The 23184-nt window shown below is 30.1% G+C and overlaps 1 protein-coding gene across 2 annotated transcripts in view; it reads right to left on the bottom strand.

Moving 5' to 3' along the window:
• LOC142328177 (V-type proton ATPase subunit E-like) overlaps positions 1–23184 on the bottom strand; it is a 105320-nt gene that overhangs the window by 19802 nt on the left and 62334 nt on the right. Inside the window, exons 5-6 of one of the 2 annotated variants that reach the window (XM_075371731.1) lie at positions 21317–21396; positions 17356–17946 (exon numbers count right to left, since the gene is read on the bottom strand). In XM_075371731.1, the coding sequence (XP_075227846.1) occupies positions 21337–21396 (60 nt within the window). In that variant the 3' untranslated portion in view covers positions 17356–17946; positions 21317–21336. Of the gene's footprint in view, positions 1–17355; positions 17947–21316; positions 21397–23184 lie in introns of those variants that run through there. The other variant, XM_075371732.1, reaches the window with a different exon arrangement.

The following is a 23184-nucleotide window of genomic DNA, read 5'->3' on the forward strand; positions in this document are numbered from 1 at the left end:
AAATGGAGAAGACACCTCTGTTTGAAAACAAAAATGTTTTTATAAAATTAGTTTACCTTCTATTTATCATTCGAAAGTTTTTATTAAAATGCATATTATATATGTACAATATGAAAACATTACTTTTGTGCAATATTCTATATCGTTTATAATAAATTCATTCAGAAAGTATCAATAAACTAATTTTTGTCGTTCTTGCATAATCTTATACATACATAAATCAAGGTTACATAAAGGTTTTTGCTTCAGTTTCAAATTTATAGTTAGATAAAACGAAAATATATGAAAAATGCAAAGATAACATGAAAATGAGCGTAGTAATTAATAAATTAACTTCAATTATAGATGCATTGTACACGTAGTGCTTGTTACAAACAATATATCATTTGCCTTTCAACGAAAATTGTTAAATCTTAGTTTTCCAGTAAAAATTACGCCTAAATCTTACTCAAAGTAATATAAAAACGTGTTTGATATTTTATAAATTTCATTAGCTATTTATTACAAACGCTTTGTAAGAAACCATAATTTAATCGTTGACTAAAAATATTATCCAAAAAATAATTATAATTTAACTTAATGTAAACCATTATGCTCACCCAATAATAGAATAATTTGGATCAATTTCTGCGAAAAATTTACCGCAAAGTTCAATAAATTCTATAGTAAAAATATCATTAGAATCGGCCAAGCGAATTAAAAAAAATCTATAAATTCACATTCGAACATACAAATAAATGCACGGACATACTGAATTGTATGAAAAGGTTACCACACCAGGCATTTAGAAATTGTCCTCCTAATTTTTGCAGAATTTTCATAGATGAAATGGAAGTGCATTGTGGTGGGCGCAGTTAACGCACACTTAACACAAAACCGTTTTGAATTTCCCGACAAAACAACTTAACCAAAAGATACGGCAAGTTAAGACAGTTTTTGCTTAATATCAGTACGGATAACGTGGAAGCAACATCGTAGTATTACGTACAACTGTCACACAGGTTTCATCCCAAGACAGTTTCTTAAATTATCAATCGAATATTTCTTTATCACTTCAGCAGATTGTCTCTATTCATCGATTAAATTTTTAACTTATTAAGAATCTTGGTGACAAAAGAGAATTTAACAAATTCACAACTATAATAAATAAGAAAACAATAACTGTATATTACTGTAAATAATTAAAATTGTTTAATAAAAGCCTATCAACAATACGCTCACCAATTCGCTGTTTTCGGCTAAGGAAGGTGGAGGGATTGATAAAAACAATTTTGCTTTTTATCGTACGCTTTCTAACACAATTTATAACGAAGTAGACAGATTTATCTCGGAGCATTTATACAATGATTGACAAAAACTGATCAAGGATTGTTTTGTTTCAAGTGTGCACTCTCGCATTTGTATCCAGAGTGCAAATATACAGTATACTAGTACTCTATCTACAGTCTGTTTTATCTGTAGTGTGAATAAGGCGTTAAACAAAATACTGTTTTCGTATTTAGTAGTAAATATTTTATTTAATTTTACTCCATATAAAAAAAAGTACTATTTTCGAATGATTTTTATACAGAGTGAGCCAAAAGTCACTTCTAATTTTAAAAATTGAATAATTGTTAATTTTTTTTCAGTTTCTTTAAAACGAAGCTTGGAAATTATATAAGGCTCACAAACGAACGATAAAAATGATTGAATTGTACTATGATACCTGGATGTTACAGCGTGGGTTACCAGAACGAATGGGAAGATGGACTTTTGGACGGCTCAGTGGCTGACGGGTCACGGATCGTTTGGAGTCTACCTCCGTAAAATTGGAAGACAGACGGATAGTTGCCAATACTGCGGTGCGGTGGATTCGTTAAGACATACATTTTTTGACTGCCCACGGTGGCTGGAGGAGAAACCTCAGGAAGATTTGGACTCACCGGAGGGTGTCATGCAGTTGATGTTATCTTCCGGTGAGGGCTGGAACATGGTGTTCAATGGTTCCGAGGAGTACTTCGGCAAATATTAGGGTGGGGGCGGTGATGGGACGCCAGCTCTCAGAGGGGCGGATGGCGGGGGTGCTTGCATTGTCGTCATCGATGGCTCCCGGGGGGACGCGGCCTTACCGGCTGGGGTCGGCATCAATATAAAAGAAACCACCCGTAAACCATCCGCCAGGAGTTATGTGTATAGTGTGAATGAGAGGTGTAAGTATGAATGTAAGGTGTGCCCGTGACGCACGTACTGCTGAGGTTATGCTATCGGCGGCAATTCCAGCACCACGTTGCGCGAGGGAGTGGTTTTTTAGTGGGTCCCACTGCAGTAGGCGGTGAACCCCACACACCCATTATGGCTACTGAGCGTTTGGTTGAGGCAAATTTTCCCACTTCCGAAGAATTGTACTACGAAAATCAACGGTCCGTTGTTGTTAAGCAATGAGCATCATTTAAGTGTTATTTACATCTTAACGGTTCCTCTTTCAAAACCAATGATATCAGACACGGTTCAACGTTTCCAGGCACAAGGACTTGTCAAGGTTTTCCCATGAACAGGAAACGTTTACAGAAAGCAATGAATGCCCAAGAACGAAAATAACGATCCAGCGAAAACATTTAAAAATATTTCCATATAAGATTCAACTCGTATAAGATTAACAACTAAAACCAAATAGACCAGGAACATTAAACATTGATTTTGGAAAAATTCGTACCATTGTGTAACTTGGCATGATGAAGTAACCGATGAAAACTAATGTTTTTAACAAAAAAGTAACATTAATCGGATTTTGGAAGGGGGAGAATTGAAAAAATGGCCCGTGTAATCGGCGAAAATTGCGTATAGCTCGGTCGGTAATCATTTTAGAAAAAAAAGTCAGAGGAAAACGTTTTAGGTAACCACTTAACCTATAAATTAAGATACATTGTAGATAGCGATTCCACTACCGTTGTGATGATTGAAATTGTGTCTCGTTCTAATTATTACAAATTGATGATTCGTTTTTTAAAGTGAGGTAGTGCGTTGAGATAAACAGGAAAATCTCAAACTACATTTTCTTCATGAATTAAGCCATTTTTTTTTGTGGTAATACTTGCAACCATTGTGTTTATATATCGGCTACAAACAGTACGGTTTTGTTGTTTCTTATACTATTAATATTTTGACAGATTGATATGAGTGAACAGTATTATTTTTTATAAAGCAACGAAATATATATTAATGAATATTACAGTCGAATTGCAGCATGTATTGCACCGTAATCTTTGTTTTGTACGATGAAATCCATTCTTACTAATAATGTTATTAAAAAAAAAGTATTTTAAAGATTTTATATTCTAGGATAATTTCGCACCAAAAATTAAAAATATCTAATGAATCGATTAAAATCTTTTGAAGCTTAAATTAAAAGGGGAAAAATACTTTGTTGCGTTAAGTTTCATTTGAGTACATGGATTTTTCGCCGAGATGTATATTAGAGTATTGAAAAATTTTATATATATTAATTAAAAATAGAAAAATAAGCTGAAAAGTAATGTTTTTGATTATAAAAAGTTACAATTTGCCTCTTCTTTTAATTTAGCTCAAATAGACTGAGAAAGTTATTGGGCATACCCAGTATGCACAAATACCTAGTACACTGCAGTGTCCACAACTTACAGCTGGATAACCCCCCAGCATCCAGCTGGAGGGTTCCTTTTTGGAAAATATTAGAACTATCTTTCCGCATAATTTGAAGTGTTCGAGAAAAAATAAAGCTACATAGTCTCAAACGTTTGGTTCATTTTTTGCCCTTTTTGCGTATTGTATGTGACCTAATTATGGAATCGTAAACTACAACGTCTCAATTCAAGGTTCACATAGGTTAAGCGATTATCTAAAAACATTTTTCTCTGACATTTTTTGTAAAGTGATTTCCAGCTGAGCTATACGCGATTTTTGCCGGTAACTCGGGGCCATTTTTTCAGTTTTCCCCTTCTAAAACTTGATTCACGTTACTTTTTTGTTAGAAACATTAATTTTCATTGGTTACATTATCATGCCATATTACAGACAGATATGAATTTTTCCGAAAATCTCCTGTTTTATGTCTAATGGTCCTGGCCTAACGGGATCGTCGGGAACGGCTGAATTATTCTACCTGGATTGAAGAAGATGTGAACTTTATTTACAAAATACTCATGGGGGATGAAGCAAATGTCCATATAATTTAGTAAACTGTCAAAACACTAGATGTTTGTCAACCGAAAACCTTAAATTTGTCCATCAACAGGAGTTGGATCCACTTAAGTAATGATTTGGTTGGCGTAATGTCTAAAAGAATAATAGGCCCGTACTTCTTTGAGTATAATAACGGTAACTAAATAAAAGATATCGCGACCGTGAAATATTGAGAAATTCTTCGTTTCCAGTTGCAGAGAATATAATTGGAATTTGGTGGCAGCAAGACGGGGCCACAGCACATCCAGCAAGAAAATTCATTAAACTGGTGAGGATAATTTTTGGAAAAAGAGTCATTTCCTGGGACTCTGACAGATTTTTTTTTATGGAGATAATTAAAGGAATGAGTATTCGAATTATTGCTTGGCCTAAGAAAAATATTCGTGAATAAATTAATTCAGGGGATACAACCAGAAATATTAATAAGAATCCGTATAAAAAAAATATAAAATAAAATAAAAATACGTACAAAGATATAAAAAAATATAAATACAAAATAATATAAAAGAGTCCGTATTTACAAACGGGAAAATATTGGTTATTTAATAATGAAGAGATGAGAATCAGAAATTAAAATGTGGAATGAGGTGAAAATATACTTAAAAATCTGCCATGGGGATGAAAATCGGAAATTAAAATATTCTGAAAAATCTTGTCTGACAAAAAGTGTACGAATAAACTGTACGTTATAAATTTGTTACAAATGGTTCTGAGAAGTAGTATCGTATAACGAATTTCCCATAGTTAATAAATAGATCTATATATAGATTCAAAAAAGGATGTACTAATCTATCTATACGTAAAGAAAATTGTATTGTAATAATTTAAAGACCCGTTACTAATATGTCTGTTTCGATAAAAAAAGGCTTTAGTATAATTAAACTGATAATTGATTAAAATCAGTTGCGATAATAATTGTGTAATTCTTAAAAAATAAAATTAAAGTTTACTGGGAAAAATATACGTTAAAACTTAATTTTTCATCAAGGACAATGATGATGTAATTATTAACGTTAATCAAACGCGTAATATTTCTACTTATAGTCATACTTTCTTTATTTCACATCGATTCTAACCTAACTGCAGTTGAATTACTTCATTCTTTCCATAAAAACACATAAATAAATAAAATAATAACTATCAAATGTCACGACGATCATGGTATTTATTTTATTTATAAAATAAAAAAATGTAATAAAGTAAGCAAAGTTATACAAAACCATCTATCTTGGTACGTACACAGTAGTAAAATATGGATTTTAGATTCTGCCTATTAAAGTGAAAAAAGTATAATAGTTCTTATACACACCAGTTATTCGTAAATTATGGAGAAATGTTTTGGTTACAAAACACTTAAATACAGCGTTTGTGATATATTTTTTTTTCTTTAAAAAGATCATTCTATTTACATCACAAAACGCTGAATTTAAGTGTTCATAATCTTCGACTTATCTGTCAATGAAGTTGAAATTTAATAACTATATGAGTCGTATTAATCTACTCCCCAATCATTTTTTAAATCAGATTACGCAATTTCGTTACTGAAAGTTTTTCTGAAAAAATCAAACTTAAGAAAAATTAAAGAAAGTACTCTCTTTGAAATGTTTACTTCCTTGTACGAAGTAACCAACTATTGTGATTGCGAAAAATTTCGGTTTTCAGATTTCAACGGAAATATCCATTTTGACTAGTTCGGGTTGACGTCTGTACGTACGTACCTCGCATAACTAAAAAACGATTAGTTGTAAGACGTTGAAATTTTGGATTTAGGATTGTTGTACATCTAGTTGTCGACCTCCCCTTTTGAATGCAATCGATTGAACCTAAAGTGCCCAAAATCCAAAAAAAATTTGGATTTTGCAACTGCAGTAATAAGCCCTCATTGAGAGCTTTCAATGATTATCATAAGTGGTACTTATTTTCACTGGTTCCAGAGTTACAGCCAAATAAAATTTTAATTAATTAAATAATTGGATCTTAGGGGAAGGAACATCGGTTCCAATCACACATCTCTTTTAAAGGCACATCGGTTCGAATCAGACATCTCATAGTAAAAAAAAAATTACGATGGATAATAAAAAGAAGTTATTAAAGAAATAAAATCTTATGTATTCTCATTTTAAAAAAAAACGTGTATATGTAATTTAATATGCGTGCAAGGAAATCATGTGGTGTACAAATCAGATTTCTTAAATTTATTATCATCCAATATGAGCGTTTTTGGACCAATGCTTTTTCCATAATCGATCTCTCTTCAACAGCTTTTGGTGAGCACATTATTTTGGATGAAAAATCTTTCTTCGTTCAACAATTCCTCTCCCTAGATTTTATTACTCAACTTTTCTAATTTAAAAAATAAAAGAACTAACCAATTCTGACAGTGGTTTACAGCTGTAAACAAAGTTGTAATTACCCAGACTCTCAACATTTGACAACGAACTTGGTGCATGAAGATTCATTTTATTTTCTATTCCTAATGTGTACGTTGCAATCTATTCCTTGTGAACAGTATGTTCAATCTGAATTTTGTTAAGAGTAAACAATCTCATAGCCCAATGTTATGTTTGTACAGATTCTGGCCTACTAATCCTGAACTCAACAACCAAAGTGCACCGGTTCCCACTGCCTAGTATTCAGATCTAAATAAAACTAACTTCCCTTTACTAGGATTTGAACCTCAGAACCTTTAACTTCAAAAATCTGATGTGGACACCACATGACTTGACTCTTAAATTACATATAACTTTTAAAAAAATGAAAAGTACATAAAATTTTATTTCATTAATAACTTATTGAATTCTAATTTATCGTAAAAGCTTTTTTACAATAAGAGGTTAATAATATTAATAAATTAAATAAACTTTATTTATATAGTTAACATTATTACAATTGGTGTACATAACTGTAAATAATTAACTTTTAACATCATTTTGCGTATATGTTAATGATGAATTAAATAGGACGATGTAGTGCATTGAATGCGTACTGCAATAGAACTTTACTCGAAGAAAGAAGAAGACCAAGGAAAGAAGTTAAAAGAGGATGATGATATAGTGAGAGAAAATTTGAAAACTACAGAATGTATACAGAAATTAATATCAGAAAAATTATATCAAACCAAACAGCGATTAAATGATTGGCAATAAAAAACAAACGAAATGATGATAAACTAATGAACTAAAAGATAAGAATTTAAAATTTATTAAAAGATCAGGCATGTATACCTCAGTGTATATGTTGTTCTTGTGAGTGTCTATTTTTCAGTCTTTAATGTAGATAAAATTAAACAAAAATTAAACAGAAATTAAACTAGAAAATCCAAAAATTATATGATTCTAAATTATAATTTTCAATATATATATATATATATATATATATATATATATATATATATAATTATAATTTTCAACATTAATTAGATGTTTCACCAACTCATATACACATATGTAATAATGGCTAGTAAATTATATACACACATTTTTAAAAGTACATTAAAAATCTTTTTAAAATCACAGGTTAATAATAATTAATAAATCCATATATTTAATTTAAAAAAAAAAAAAAAGTTAAAAAAGTTAATAAAATAAAAAAGGAGATGTCTGAATCAAATTGATGTCCCCTTCCTCTTATAGATCCAAATATTTCATTAATTAAAATTTCATTTGGCTATAATTCTGGAACCAATGAAAATAAGTACCACTTATGATATATCCTAAATGATATAAGTCCTAAATCCAAATTCTTTTTGGATTTTGGGCTTTTTTAGGCCCTTTTGGTTTAGTCGATTGCAATCAAAAGGGGAGGTGCACAACTAGATGTTACAACAGTCCTAATCCTAAATTTCAACATACTACAGTTAATCGTTTTTGAGTTATGTGACATACATATGTCCATACAGAAGTCACACCGAAAATAGTCAAAATGGATTCAGGGACGGTCAAAATGGATATTTTCATTGAAATTTTTCATGATCACAATACTTCCTTTACTTTGTACAAATAAGTAAAAATCAGCTGATAAATAGGGGATTTGTAATAAATTTATTAATTTCATTTTTTTTTTGCTTTTTATCTAATCTGTGTCAATTAAATTAAGATTAAAATATGGTAAAAAAGGAATAATTTTAGTTTTTAAGAAAAATCTCAATAATGTAATGAAACTGGGTTAACAGAAAAGTAATACGACCACTGGGCTTAACATTTTACCTTTTTTGTGAATGTCTATTTCAAAATTTATAGGCTAAAATTTAACAGAAATAACAGAAATAGTTTGGCACATTTTGACTCACATTAGTCACTGATTTACCACTGTTGAGTTTTAACCCAAATGTGGTCAATAATTTTCTGGGAATTTCACATTGTTCCAAGGTAGTACTGTTAGGTATGGGCATATTCAATAGTAATTGGTGTTTTCTCAGAGATATAATTCTGCAACCGAGACTAAATATATAAATTAAATGTTGCCAAAAAAATTAAAATTTTTTACCTTAATAAAAATAAATCTTACAGTTGCAGAAAATTGATTTTTTTTAATTTTCAACATCAGATAATGTAAATAAATGAATTTCAGACTGTGAAATGATTGCAAACATCATTTGCACAGAATGAACATTGCCTTTTTTTTTTAAAAGATGCAAAATTGAAGGTTTAATTAATTTGGATGACCTAAAATAAGTAGAAATAGTGGTATAACTATTATTATAAATTTCATTCTTGTAACATACCAAAAGGATTCCATATATATATACACTCTTAAAACAGAAGAAAAATAATTAGAGAAATGGAATTAATTCTAATCTGTTAACAAAACAAATAATTTTAAGATCTAATTTTAGGTCCTGAAGTTTCACAACAGTTGATCATCAGAGACGTTAATTTTGCTGCACAATTGCAAACACTGACTCAACCCATGAATTTTTTTGTCATTTGATACCTTTCTCCATTCCTTTCTGTTCTGTGCAAATCTTTAACCTAAGTATCGTTATTATATCCTACACCTTCAGCTATCTGTCATTTTCCATTCTACATTCTTTGCCTAATTAAACCTGTTTGTCTAAATATATGACCAACTGACCTTTATTTTGCTTCTTTGCAAGATTCTGCTACAAATTTCATTACTATTCTATTTTTTAAAACCTCTTTATTTCAGATTTTATCAATCCATTCAATTTTCAGCTAACTCTTGATTTAAAGACTTCACTCTTTTCCTTTCTTCCTCCTGTGGTTGATTATCATGAACTGCTATACTCCATACTAATATTTTCAAAAATTTCTTTCTACTTCTCGGATCTATTTGTTACATGATTTTCTGCATGAAAGCTCTTCTTCGTTTTCCCAGTCTCCTTAAATCTGCAAATCTGCATTATCTCATCCCTCTTTCATAACTTTACTACCTACACAACAAAATTCTGAGACCTTTACTATATTACATTTTTCTATCTTAATAAATTCCTCATTATCCTAATACCTTTCAAATTTCTTTCTTTTTTTTGTTTTAATCTCATTCATTTCAAATTATTTTTTTTTCTAGCAATAAATTCATGCAATTCAGTATTTCTTGTTACAAATGTTTGGTTTCTGTCAAAATACGAATATTTGGTTTTTCCAAATATAGCTCAGTATACATTACTGGACTCCTGGGCTCAGGAACATATGCTAATTACAAAAGATACTTGAGAAATAGTCTTTCAGTTTGGAAAAATGTTACATTATTTTAAGGATACGCTTTATTTGGTAAATATTTTTAAATAGAAAAATCATATCTTTCTGGGGTTCAAGAATCTGAAATGTGTAAAATGAGCAATTTACTGTAGTTGTGCAATAAACCCAATTTGTTAATTTTGATTTCAGCTTGCACTGCATGACAAACAACTTAAAAAAAATTAACTAAACCAACTTGCTTTTAATTTTCTTTAGTGTAGTTACTGGTTAGTTCTGTGTTAATGAAATCAGTCCTGAAAATTTAGGAAAATCTAAGTTTCTAATTGAATAATTTGAGTATGTTTGATACATGAAGTATTTAACTTTGTCAAATTCTGTTATAAATTTGACAAGTACATTCATATCTTAATTCTTACATAAAATGTGCATGCTGTAATTATTCCTTTGCATGTGTATCCTGATTCTATGGGAGATTTGAAAAACTTAATGCTGCTGGGTGCAGTGCATATATGTATAGGCCAATTTAGTGCAGTAACTCTACTGAAGAAAGTGTTACTGAATCTCAAAAGGGGCCAATGTAAGTAAAGGTCTCGTTTTGATAAAAAAAATAGTTTTATAATTAGTAATTTGATTTTAGTTTTAAATCCACGAGCGACTATGAATAAATTCATGCATTACATAAAAATGCGTTAAATAGAATTTTCTAAAAACATGTAGAAAGTCATTAAAATAAATTATATTTATACATTCAGAGTTTATCTTCTCATACTACTGATTACAAAGACATATCACTTCCGTTTAAGTTTATTAATTAATATATCCTTACCAAATTAATTACCACTAGATATTTATAACCACATTAATTTATAGTAATTTGTTATTACAGTTAAGTATTTACAGTTTATCAATTCATTTCTGAAATTGTGGAATGAATATGTTATGGTGCAATAAACAATGGAACTCAGGTGTACAGAACTCACTGAATTATTTAGGACTGTTCAGTTATCACATATCTTGTTATTATAAAAGAAAAATGTAAGAAAAATGTAAGTAAAAAAGTTTGAAAAAAGTTTTACAATAAAAATGACTTAAAATGTTACTGGCTTTATTTTTACCTTTAAAATATAAACTATTTTGCTAAGAATGAATGGATGATTTGATTCCTTAGAAAAATAAAAAAGAATATAGAATGCAATAAAGAATTTTTTAATAGTTTTTTCCACTGCAATTTCATATTACAAAAAAAAATCCAGTACAAAAAAATTAAAAATTTGTAAAAAAGCTTGTGAAGCACCTGAAGTATAAGTGGAATTTATTCCAGTTGCTTTCTTAAGAGTAAGTAATAATTTTTATTACACAGACAGTTCCTGCGATGAACAGAGTGAAGGTATCAATTGTAAGGCTGAATATACTTACATTTCACTGGGCTTAATATGAATCGATATACTCCAAAGTACAACCATTAAACAGTAGTTAGTTGGGACAACTCGTGACGACAGTTCTTGGCATCAAAAAACATGTTTTAATACAGTTCTGACATAAGCCTAGAAAATAATAGGCATGAAAAATATTTGTAATTAATATTAAAATATCCATTTGAATTTTGATTACAAGAAAGCTGTTTTCTAGGGTCTAAAAAATCAAGAATTACAATGGAAATAAATTATTTTTCTTGTTATATTAAAAATATTAATAAATAAAAATTTATTTATTAATTAAAAACAAAATAAAACATGAGTGAATATTTAACATTTAGAAAGGAATTTAACACATAAAATTATTTATATACGGATCCTGATTTTTATAACATTTTATTAACAATAAACTGATTAATTTTGATTACAGTTAAAATTTGTTATTTTTTTGAAGTCGACTTTTTTTATATTTAGTAGTAACAGTAAGTAATCTAATAATGTCTTAAACAAAGATGGTACACCAATATATAATACGAAAGGTAAAGTCGATAGATGGGTGGAATATATTGAAGAGTTATACGGAGGAAATGAATTAGAAAATGGTGTTATAGAGGAAGAAGAGGAAGTTGAGGAGGATGAAATGGGAGAAACAATACTGAGATCTGAATTTAAGAGAGCATTAAAAGATTTAAATGGCAGTTAGGCTCCTGGAATAGACGGAATACCTGTAGAATTACTGCGCAGTGCAGGTAAGGAAGCGATTGATAGATTATACAAGCTGGTGTGTAATATTTATGAAAAAGGGGAAGTTCCGTCAGACTTCAAAAAAAGTGTTATAGTCATGATACCAAAGAAAGCAGGGGCAGATAAATAGGAAGAATACAGAACAATTAGTTTAACTAGTCATGCATCAAAAATCTTAACTAGAATTCTATACAGAAGAATTGAGAGGAGAGTGGAGGAAGTGTTAGGAGAAGACCAATTTGGTTTCAGGAAAAGTATAGGGACAAGGGAAGCAATTTTAGGCCTCAGATTAATAGTAGAAGGAAGATTAAAGTAAAACAAACCAACATACTTGGCGTTTATAGACCTAGAAAAGGCATTTGATAACATAGACTGGAATAAAATGTTCAGCATTTAAAAAAATTAGGGTTCAAATACAGAGATAGAAGAACAATTGCTAACATGTACAGGAACCAAACAGCAACAGTAACAATTGAAGAACATAAGAAAGAAGCCGTAATAAGAAAGGGAGTCCGACAAGGATGTTCCCTATCTCCGTTACTTTTTAATCTTTACATGGAACTAGCAGTTAATGATGTTAAAGAACAATTTAGATTCGGAGTAACAGTACAAGGTGAAAAGATAAAGATGCTACGATTTGCTGATGATATAGTAATTCTAGTCGAGAGTAAAAAGGATTTAGAAGAAACAATGAACGGCATAGATGAAGTCCTATGCAAGAACTATCGCATGAAAATAAACTAGAACAAAACAAAAGTAATGAAATGTAGTAGAAATAATAAAGATGGACCACTGAATGTGAAAATAGGAGGAGAAAAGATTATGGAGGTAGAAGAATTTTGTTATTTGGGAAGTAGAATTACTAAAGATGGACGAAGCAGGAGCGATATAAAATGCTGAATAGCACAAGCTAAACGAGCCTTCAGTAACAAATATAATTTGTTTACATCAAAAATTAATTTAAATGTCAGGAAAACATTTTTGAAAGTGTATGTTTGGAGTGTCGCTCTATATGGAAGTGAAACTTGGACAATCTGAGTATCTGAGAAGAAAAGATTAGAAGGTTTTGAAATGTGGTGCTATAGGAGAATGTTAAAAATCAGATGGGTGGATAAAGTGACAAATGAAGAGGTATTGCGGCAAATAGATGAAGAAAGAAGCATTTGGAAAAATATAGTTAAAAGAAGAGACAGATTTATAGGCCACATACTAAGGCATCCTGGAATAGTAGCTTTAATATTGGAAGGACAGGTAGATGGGAAAAATTGTGTAGGCAGGCCACGTTTGCAATATGTAAAACAATTTGTTAGGGATGTAGGATGTAGAAGGTATACTGAAATGAAACGACTAGCACTAGATAGGGAATCTTGGAGAGCTGCATTAAACCAGTCAAAAAAAAAGTAGTTACAGTATCTGATGAGATAAAATGTTGTACTTTGCTACCCACTGAATCAATCATGTTTATTGCTGAATTTATTTGTCATTAAGTCACTTTCATCAATGTAATTTTTTTTTATTAACGGTTTTTGTAGTTTGCCAACAATTGAATTGCCTGATTTAATTAAAAATACAAATTCTATGTCACCATTAATCTATATACCATTCTATACTTTACCATTTATAGTTTTTTTTCTATTTCAACTAATTTTGAACTCTCATTAAAAGTTCATGATCTTCAATCACAGAAGATAATTTTTTCCAAGATTCTCTAACAAAATGTTATTAACCAAATTGTAAGCTGGAATAACAGAAATTGCAGTGTTTTCAAATGTCTTTTTTTGTAACGATGCTATTTTATCACTGTTTTGAGAAATAACTTACAAATGAAAGTGTTTACAAAATTTTAGTCTGCTAATTCACTAAAGCATTAAAATTGTACAATTTTTAATAATTTTTCAAATACACAACATATTTTATTTTGTTTTAATTAGTGAATTTTTTTGGAGTAAAACCTTATTCACCTCTTCTAACTAATGTAAGTTTTAAAAATTTGGATTTAAAAGGCTTTTGCAGCTTGTTTAGGTTATCAAAACATTCAAATTAAAGGGAAATTACAGGAAGTCTGCACTGTAGAATCACTTGTAGAATATTGGGTAAGGTAATGTAATTGATAATTTTTAAAAATGTAACAAAAAATTCCTGAACAGTATTTAAACCCGGTATGTTCCACATGGAAGGCAGATAAACTACCACTCCATTGTGAAAGTTATATTATCAATAAAAATTACAATATGATACAAAATGCATAATAAATTAATGAAATTATAATTCTAAAGACATACTGCCACATTAAATCAGGATATATATTGTGATCAAATTTATTTACTACATTACTATTAAGGATAAGTCAAATGAAACATGGTCTAATCTGAAACATAAAGACCACCCAAATCTAGCTGAATAATACACAGTACTTAGGGGTTTTTAGAAGGGGTGACTAAGATTGTCTCATGGGAAGAATAAGAGAATAACATGAAAGGGGAGTGTATTAGAATTAGTGAGGACATAGTTATGAAGGGAGGAAGTAGAACAGAGTTTTGAACTATTAGCACTGTCAATCCTGCTAGGATTGTTTTGCAACTGGGGTGGAAACCAAAGAAATAAAATTGAAGGGAACATATTTCAATTACAATACAATTACTTCTCACTCCCCTTTTAGTCAATGTAAGCTACCCATATACACACATGCATGAACATTATGGCAACACATTTGTGTGATGCAGGGTGTTTAACTGTAGAAATTAGCTTCAGTGATATTCACAAAAGCTTACAAATAAATTGAATTATTATTGTTAAAATTATAATCTTTATGTATGATAAATTTATTGTAATAGAATTTTATATTAATAGCTCTTCATCAATGAAAAAAAATGGAGCAACAAAACTTCAATTTATATATATATGGAAACATAAGTTTGGAGAATTTTTAAAATTCTCCGCAATTATACACATCTTTCTCAATTTAATAAAAATGCTGAAAATAATTTTGAAAAATTTTCTTTCTTTTTACAAAAACGTTTTATTGAAAAAAAAAAAAAAACAAAATTGTGGACAGAGGGAAAATGAAGCGTGGTCAATTTTTTAATTTATTTTAATGTCTTGAATTATATTCTTAAGTTTGGCTACAACCTACTGGGACATTCTATATATTCTCCAGTTTCTTCTAATGATGATGACTTTTCATTAGGGACGAACATCATCTACATTTCAGTGGACATTGAATACTAATATAAAACAGCTTAACTATATTAAAATGTACTGAAAACTTTTGCTTTGTGATGAAGGTAACGGGAAAGGGAACTCTTTCTTCACTCTTCCTACTACACTTATCATTGGATGTTTGTTGTCCTTGGAAAAGATTATGTTATCTTTAAGAATAACTGGTGTCTCATAGCATTATCAAGAATCATTTCTGACATCTAACTTGCTCACAATCTACTCTTAATACTCGCATTACTGCAGACACTAATGGATATTTGTTAAAATTTCATAATTTTTTTTTATTACTTTTATCTTCGTAAGAAGTTTCTACATATTTACTAAGGACATGCAAATTTAAAATTTTATTTAGTAAATATACAGTAAAAAAATTTATATTATTTATATGCCTCTGTTAAATAGTTTTTTACTTAACTCAGATTTACTTTTATCTACAAGCTAATGCTCAATTAAAGCTACCTTCTGTCTGTTTTTTTCTGAAAAATTAATTTCATAGCAAGGGAAAAATGCCAAGCCTAACCAGGATTTGAACTAAGAACTTTACAGATAAAAGGGAGAAATACCTTATTAATATTATGCACTTCATTTCATTATAAAAATAACAGGCCTGAATAATTTATTAGATTATCAAGCTCAACAAAATTATTAAATAAACAAAATTAAAAATCAATTTACTAAAAATGCCTTTTAATAATACATAAAACTCTTGATTTTCAGTTATTGAGTGGTAGTTGTATTGTTACTGACATATATCAAAGGTACCAGGTTTGATTCCTACTTCGGGTGCGGCATTTTTTATCAGTTCATCTAATTTATTTACAACGTTAAGAGAGCTAGCTGATAACCATGTTTACATAATATAGAAATATTTAACAATAAAAATATAATGTAGATGCATACTTCACCAGTTTTGTCTAAAATGAATTATTTTTCACTATTTTATTTTCACACTCAGCTTATTCCTTTCAAACATCAGCACAGACAAAAATAACAATAAGTTTTATTACACAGACTAATACTAAATGAAATAAATCAAATACTAAGAACATGTAATGAAATAAACCTTTTATTAGTATAAAAATTGTACTTGTGTATTCTAGTCCCACCAGTTGACTTGTGGTGATGACATCAGTGTATTAGCAACTTGGTGACATCATAGCTACAACAATCTGTCTAGTTGTTTTTGTTATTTGACTACAGTTTATAACATATATGAGTGTGTAAATGCAAGTACCTCTGACCTCTGCATAAAAATGTATAAATTATATAAGATCATGAAAAGGGTTTTTCATTAATAGTAAGTGATAAAGAAAAATTTCAAAATTTCTATTATGTACTAAAAAGAATTTTTTTTTTACAATAGATATTGGTGAAAATAGATCGTATGAATTTTCCAGATTTTCAGGACTGAAAATATAGAAATAGAGAGGGAATAATTTCATTCGATTGTAATAGCTCAGAGAAAATTGCTTTCTACAAATTCTAATAACATTATAGTGTGTGAACTACAACTTTCATTTGAAATCACTCAAATTTGAAATTAAGCATTTTTCTTCAGAGTTCATATTTTTTTTTGAAAATTGTGACAATTTAGAAACTTAAAGTTATTTTTCTGTACACAAGAAATAGCTATAACTGAATCAATTGTAAGGATGTCGGAGATATTTTATTCCCTTATTCACTGCAAAGTCTGGACATCAGTCCCTTGTTGCTGGATTTTTCTATAAATCTGGCAAGTATTTGATTTTTGATGGTGGTTATATAAAGTTTTCTTTTTGGTTTAAGATGGAGGGAGTGCATTCTGATCCTTTATAAAATCATTTGTAGAGTTATTTTACGCTGGTTATTATTTGGGAGATTAGCAAGATATTTGCATCCTTCTCCTGGCATGATATCACTTTAGTCCATCTAATGTTATTTGATCTAGCAGGAAGCCGCCTAACCTGCTCCTAGTTTTCTAGTGGGTGCAATGCACTCCCTTCATGGTTGAGTCATATATATTGTCTGTAGGCAGTTGCCTGACATGTGATTGTAAGATGAAGGAAGAAGTAGGTATTACTGAGAATAAAATGTTAATTTTATATTAATTAATCCAGCTGTTAACATTCCAACAACAAACACAATGAATTTTATTCTAACAATCTTTTCTTACCTAAAAAAAGATTTCAGTACAGAAAAAAAAAAATCAATCCTACCCTAACAAACAGCATTTGTATGTACATGTATGTGCGTCCTCCTTAGCTTAGCACCGGTATGTAGCAATTACTAGTGGAAAATCCAGATTCATTACATGTCTCATGGTGGTCTGGTGAATACTTGTGATATATATCAATATAACATATATGTATCTGATATATATATCGTAATGAATGGCCTAAAGAGTGGGGTGCAAACATGCATTAAGAAAAAATTGGCAAAAACATCAAATTTTTAATCTGAAGCTATGACTTTCACATAATCTTACATATCACCATCAAAAGCTTGCTGTCATATCCATTCTGAGATACCGTCCTAAAATAATTTTTTACCTTTTATTAGGTTTAATTTAAGAGAGGTGTTTTAAAATGTTTTTACATATTTAATTGTTTATACAGAATTTAATTGGAATATACAGATTGCTAGCGGAAAATCCCGATTCGTTAGTATCTACACTTCACTTACACTCATACATATCATCCTCTGAAGTAATACCTGACTGTGATTTCCGAAGGCTAAAAAAAAAAAAAAATTTCTAATTTAACTTTTGTTATATCAATTTTCAGCATTCAAAAAAAATATTTTTACCAAAGAAGTAATCAATTTTGGATACCTAATAATCCCATTTCTAGACACTGCCCGCCAGGGCAACCCAGCGGGAGGGCCTAACTGCAGAGGCACACCCTCCACAGTTTTTTTGTTTTAAAATAAAGATAGCTCTACAAAAAACCATGTGCACAAATGGAAAAAGAAATTCCGACTATTTTTATTTATGTCACATTAGAATACTATCAGAATGATTTCTGGCTACACATTATTATACTATAACAACCTAATACTGAAATATGGCTAGATATTCTTCATATGACTATTCAATTTTTTATTAAGAAAAAAAATTCTATAGATATTATCTAGAAAAACTATTTATAAAATTTAAAAAAAATTCATTGAACTCAATACATTCATCATCAGAATAAGATATATGTTACCATGTTATTTAAAAAAAATTAACTACTTTCAATAGGAACACTGAGGACTTCTCTGGAAAAAAGTATTTTTGCAAAATCTTTAATATAAAATTAATTTTTCAATTTCCTAAGTTACATATTTTAATAGCAAGTGTGGGTGGATTTTATTTATTAAAAAATCAAAAATCTAATTCTTAGTATTAACTGACCACATTTTTCTATTTAATTTATTTATGTTTATTTTATTCCCAGTGCATGTGATTAAATCACATTTTAGTTACTAACAGAAAAAACTGCTGTTGTAGCAAACTATACTACTTGCTTATTATTTTTTATTAAATTCCTTTCTATATAAAATCTCTTTCTATATAAAATACTTAAAATAGTTTGAATAACTGAGCAAATTATGTTCATTAAATACTATAACAGTGTACCAAATCGACTCTTAAACAAATACTTTCTATTTTGCTACCAATGCAAGGAATTCAACTTTACAAATAAAAATATAATAGGTCCTCCAGTGATGCCATTATCACAAAAAGAGCTATGAATGTTCTGAAAATCTTTTAGATAAATATTAATGAAAATTGCCAGTGGATGAAACTGTATCCATAGGTAAATTTATGACACCCATTATTCATCTACGACAATAAATAAAAATTGAAACAAAATTTGTACTAGCATTGCTAAATTTTTTTTCTTTATAAATAAATTCCCTACAGAGGCTTGTACATGGGAATATGGAAATTGGGATTATATTTTTATGGGAATATAGGATTATTGAAATATAAAAATTCTATGCCTACCCAGGATTTGACCCGGAACCCCTGGATGAAAGGCTGAGACACTTATCCCTCCACTACACAGACATTACCTTTCTGAACAATTTTTTTTTCTTTTACAAAGAAATTTTTCAACTTCTATCACATACATTTTACGTAATTGTTTTTAGATTCTGATATGAAGATTTTGAGTACAGCAAAATTAATGCAAATTTGCTTATGAGGAAAAATAGATTGAAGTTTTTTAACGAGAATAATTCTAAAAACTGGCTATAAACATATTTATTGAATCTCACTAACAACTGTTCTTACTGAATATTACTTTGATTCAAAACAATACAAATGATGCCCCCATTAGTGGATATCAGGAAGCAAAATAATTACAGATACAGACTTATTACAGACAATATTAAAAAATACTCCTTCTGTTAATGTTAGAATTAACTGATGATAAACTATTTATTTCATTCCTACAAACATCAAATTTTTCTTTTGTTTGGTTTTTACTAGACGAAAAATGCTTCCATGTTATCACCCGGACACTATTTGTTGTCATAAACATATATCTCAATTAAAATAATAAAATTTCCGACTGCTATACAGCAATTGGCACGAATAGCTGAAACACACAAACAATAATTTAAACATCTGAGTTTAAACTGACAGCCCTATGAAACTGTAACAAACACATCATCATAGTTTGCAAGTTAGCCCCTAGTTTAAACTTGCAACTCAATGCTGCATAACATATACAATCTACAAGGATGTGATGCGCTATCAGTTGGCAGATGCAGCACAATTGATACATCTGTTTGAGTCATCAGATAATCATGAGTGAGCCTAGTGTGCCCTATTTGCAAATGGCAGATAATAACCTTCTCTTGACGGTTGTTGTTCATGGTAGCATCCCATTTACTTTCTCATTCATCATGTACTACTCTCTTCAGAAACAGACAAGATTATCAGAAGCAACGCAACTGGTAAAAGGAAGCTGAAAACAAGCATCTTTTGCCTCACTGTCTGCGCGCTCATTGCCTGAAATTCCTATGTGCCTGAGAATCCAGCAAAAGCTCACTGTTGTATTAAGTCTAGTCATTCATGAAATAACACACAATCTCACAAACAACAGGATGTCTATAGTTCTGGTAGAAAAATACTGGTAATGCTGGGAAGACCAAACATGTATGTTCTGTTGCCAGCCACAAAACCAACAGAATTAATGTTTCTAGAACAATCTGTATAAACTGTAACATCAAGATTCATGCTATTATAAATACTATAAAATTCTTTTTGCAAGAAAACCGGATTTGTGTTCTTTTATAATATTGACAATGAGCATAGCAGTAATTAACAAGAGAAGTCTGCCAAGGGGTAATTAACATGGAGCAACAGTAAGGACTGTAGGTAATTACATATTTAAAGCTGAGAAAAGGTGATGAACTTTGATGCCTAGTGGACCAGTAGATTTCGACGGTTCCTGGTTTTGAATCAGATGTTGGTTAGAGAACACCACATCAAACGTTGGATGATCTTCTTTTGCTTTAATATGAGCTACGTAAGTGCAGATCATTTTATTTCATTCTACTCAAAAGGGATGACTTACCACAGGACTTATCACTAACAAAAACGCACCTGTAGCAAGACGGATGAATAAAGGATGGACGTAATCTAGCTTCTACGAGCGTTGGATCGAGAGGACGAATAAGAAACACAGCTGTAGTCCAAGCAGGAACAGACTTGTGCTCAGAAAAAGCATTTTTCATAATCATTGCTCAGAAAGCAAACTTTCATACTTGATCAGCTCTCCATCGAGTATTAGATAAAACTCTAAGCATGTTCAACATCTTTAAATATTTTAAACTACAGCTCATTTAAATGTTACTAATGTTAGTTGTTGGTCCAAACCTCACTCCCTAAAATCTAATCTGTGTGCGTGCTTCATCTGGTTTACCATGTAAAAACATTTGAGGGTCAGTATCTTCCCTAAAGTGTGAAAAGCAGATGCATTTCGTTTTCTCCGGAGAAAACGTGAATCCAGTACATACATCAAACAGTACATGATAAATTAGTCATGAAATGTACTGTTACAAACATTTCTATTCACTTTTACAGTATAGTAATGAAATAATTCTTACCTGTTGAAATAGATGCTTAATCACAGTAGACAGTGTGGAAGTGCAACACTAATAACTCCATCACCTGGGTTGGCTCTTCTCTATCAGAGAAACATATAGGATATAAACATTTAAAAATGTTACATTAATAAGCCAAAAAAAAAATAATAATAATTTGTGCAAATTTAACCCATTCCAACTACGTACACTTTTGAGATCTAAATTCCAAAATTTAGAATGGGAACTCCAAGAGTAAAAACAAGAATAGCTCACTATAGGAATGGAGGGGAAAGCACCTTAGACTGATATTGTTCAAAATAATGCCTGTATTTGTGAAGTATTTCGGTTAGGTTTAATTATTTTAAATATTTGATTATTCACAGATGCCTTTAAAATAAAAAGTCATACTTCATTATCATATAAATTTTATTTATTATAATCTTGTTATAATTATAATTTTATTTATTATTTATAACAGATTTGTAATTAAATTAATACATTTGTAACAAACACAATGAGTCTTTGAAGGAAGAGAGAGAGAGAGAGAGAGAGAGAGAGAGAGAGAGAGAGAGAGAGAGAGAGAGAGAGAGAGAGAGAGAGAGAGAGAGATGACTTATTCTAGTGTGGAGCCAGCTTTTATAGTGTAGATGGAGCTGAGTGAGTCGCCAGGAGCTGGGTGAGCCATACAAAGCTGAGTGAACTATCAGGAGCTGCACAGATAGATGGTAATACTCAAATTTCCTTTAATCGGATAAAAAACTGAAATCAGCATGTCTGATTTTCAAGGGAATAAATTTTTACTTCCTTGTATGAAGTAAAGTAAATACTGTGATTGCAAAAATTTCAGTTTTCAGATTTCAACGGATATGTCCCTTTTGGTTATCCCTGAATCCATTTTGACTAGTTTTGACCTGACGTCTGTATGTATGTATGTATCTCACTTAACGATTAGCCATAGTATGTTGAAATTTTGGATTTAGGACTGGTGTAATATCTAGTTGTACATCTCCCCTTTTGATTGCAATCGACTGTACCAGAAGTGCCTCAAAAAGCCCAAAGGCAAAAAAAATTGCATTTTTGGACTTCTCTTAACTGCAGTAATAAGCCCTTGAGAGCTTTTCAACGATATATCATAAGTTGTACTTATTTTCATTGGTTCCAGAGTTATAGCCAAAAGAAATGTTAATTTAATGAAATATTTAAATCTTACAAGGGGAAGGCACATCGGTTCGAATCATTTTTCATATACATATTGTTTTTAACTTTTTCTTTTTTTAATTTAAATATATTGATTTATTAATAATTATTAACCTCTGATTGTAAATTAAAATTTACAGTAAATAAGAAGTTATTAGTGAAATAAAATTTTCTGTACTTTTATTTTAATTAAAAATTTTTTACAGCGGTTAATAATTATTAATAAATCAATATATTTAAATTAAAAAAAATATATATGAAGTCTGATTTGAACCAATGTGTCCATGGTTACAGATCCGACATGTTCTCACTTACACCACACAACTAAAGTGATGTGAAACAAAATTAATATGTAAACTAATATGAAATGTTGATATGGACACCACAAAAAATGTGAAGCAATGTGGTGTCCACCACAATGTTTTTGTGTAACTGTCCACTTATTATAGAATTTGAGGATCATATCTCACTTTCAAATGAAATAAGTTTTAATGAAGTGCAGCAAAAAATGTGCATATGCAATTTAATAGGCGAACAAGGAAGTCATGTAGTGTCCACATATGATTTTTTTGAAAAATTTTCAGATAGATTTGGTCAGAGCAATCTGATCTAGGTGAAAAACTGAAGAATTAAATGTGTTAAGTATAACCATTGAAGTGAATTAATAAGTAGACCTATTAGTATAATTTAGA

Source organism: Lycorma delicatula, chromosome 7 (genome assembly GCF_047948215.1).
Source record: "Lycorma delicatula isolate Av1 chromosome 7, ASM4794821v1, whole genome shotgun sequence".
Classification (NCBI taxonomy): Eukaryota; Metazoa; Arthropoda; class Insecta; order Hemiptera; family Fulgoridae; genus Lycorma; species Lycorma delicatula.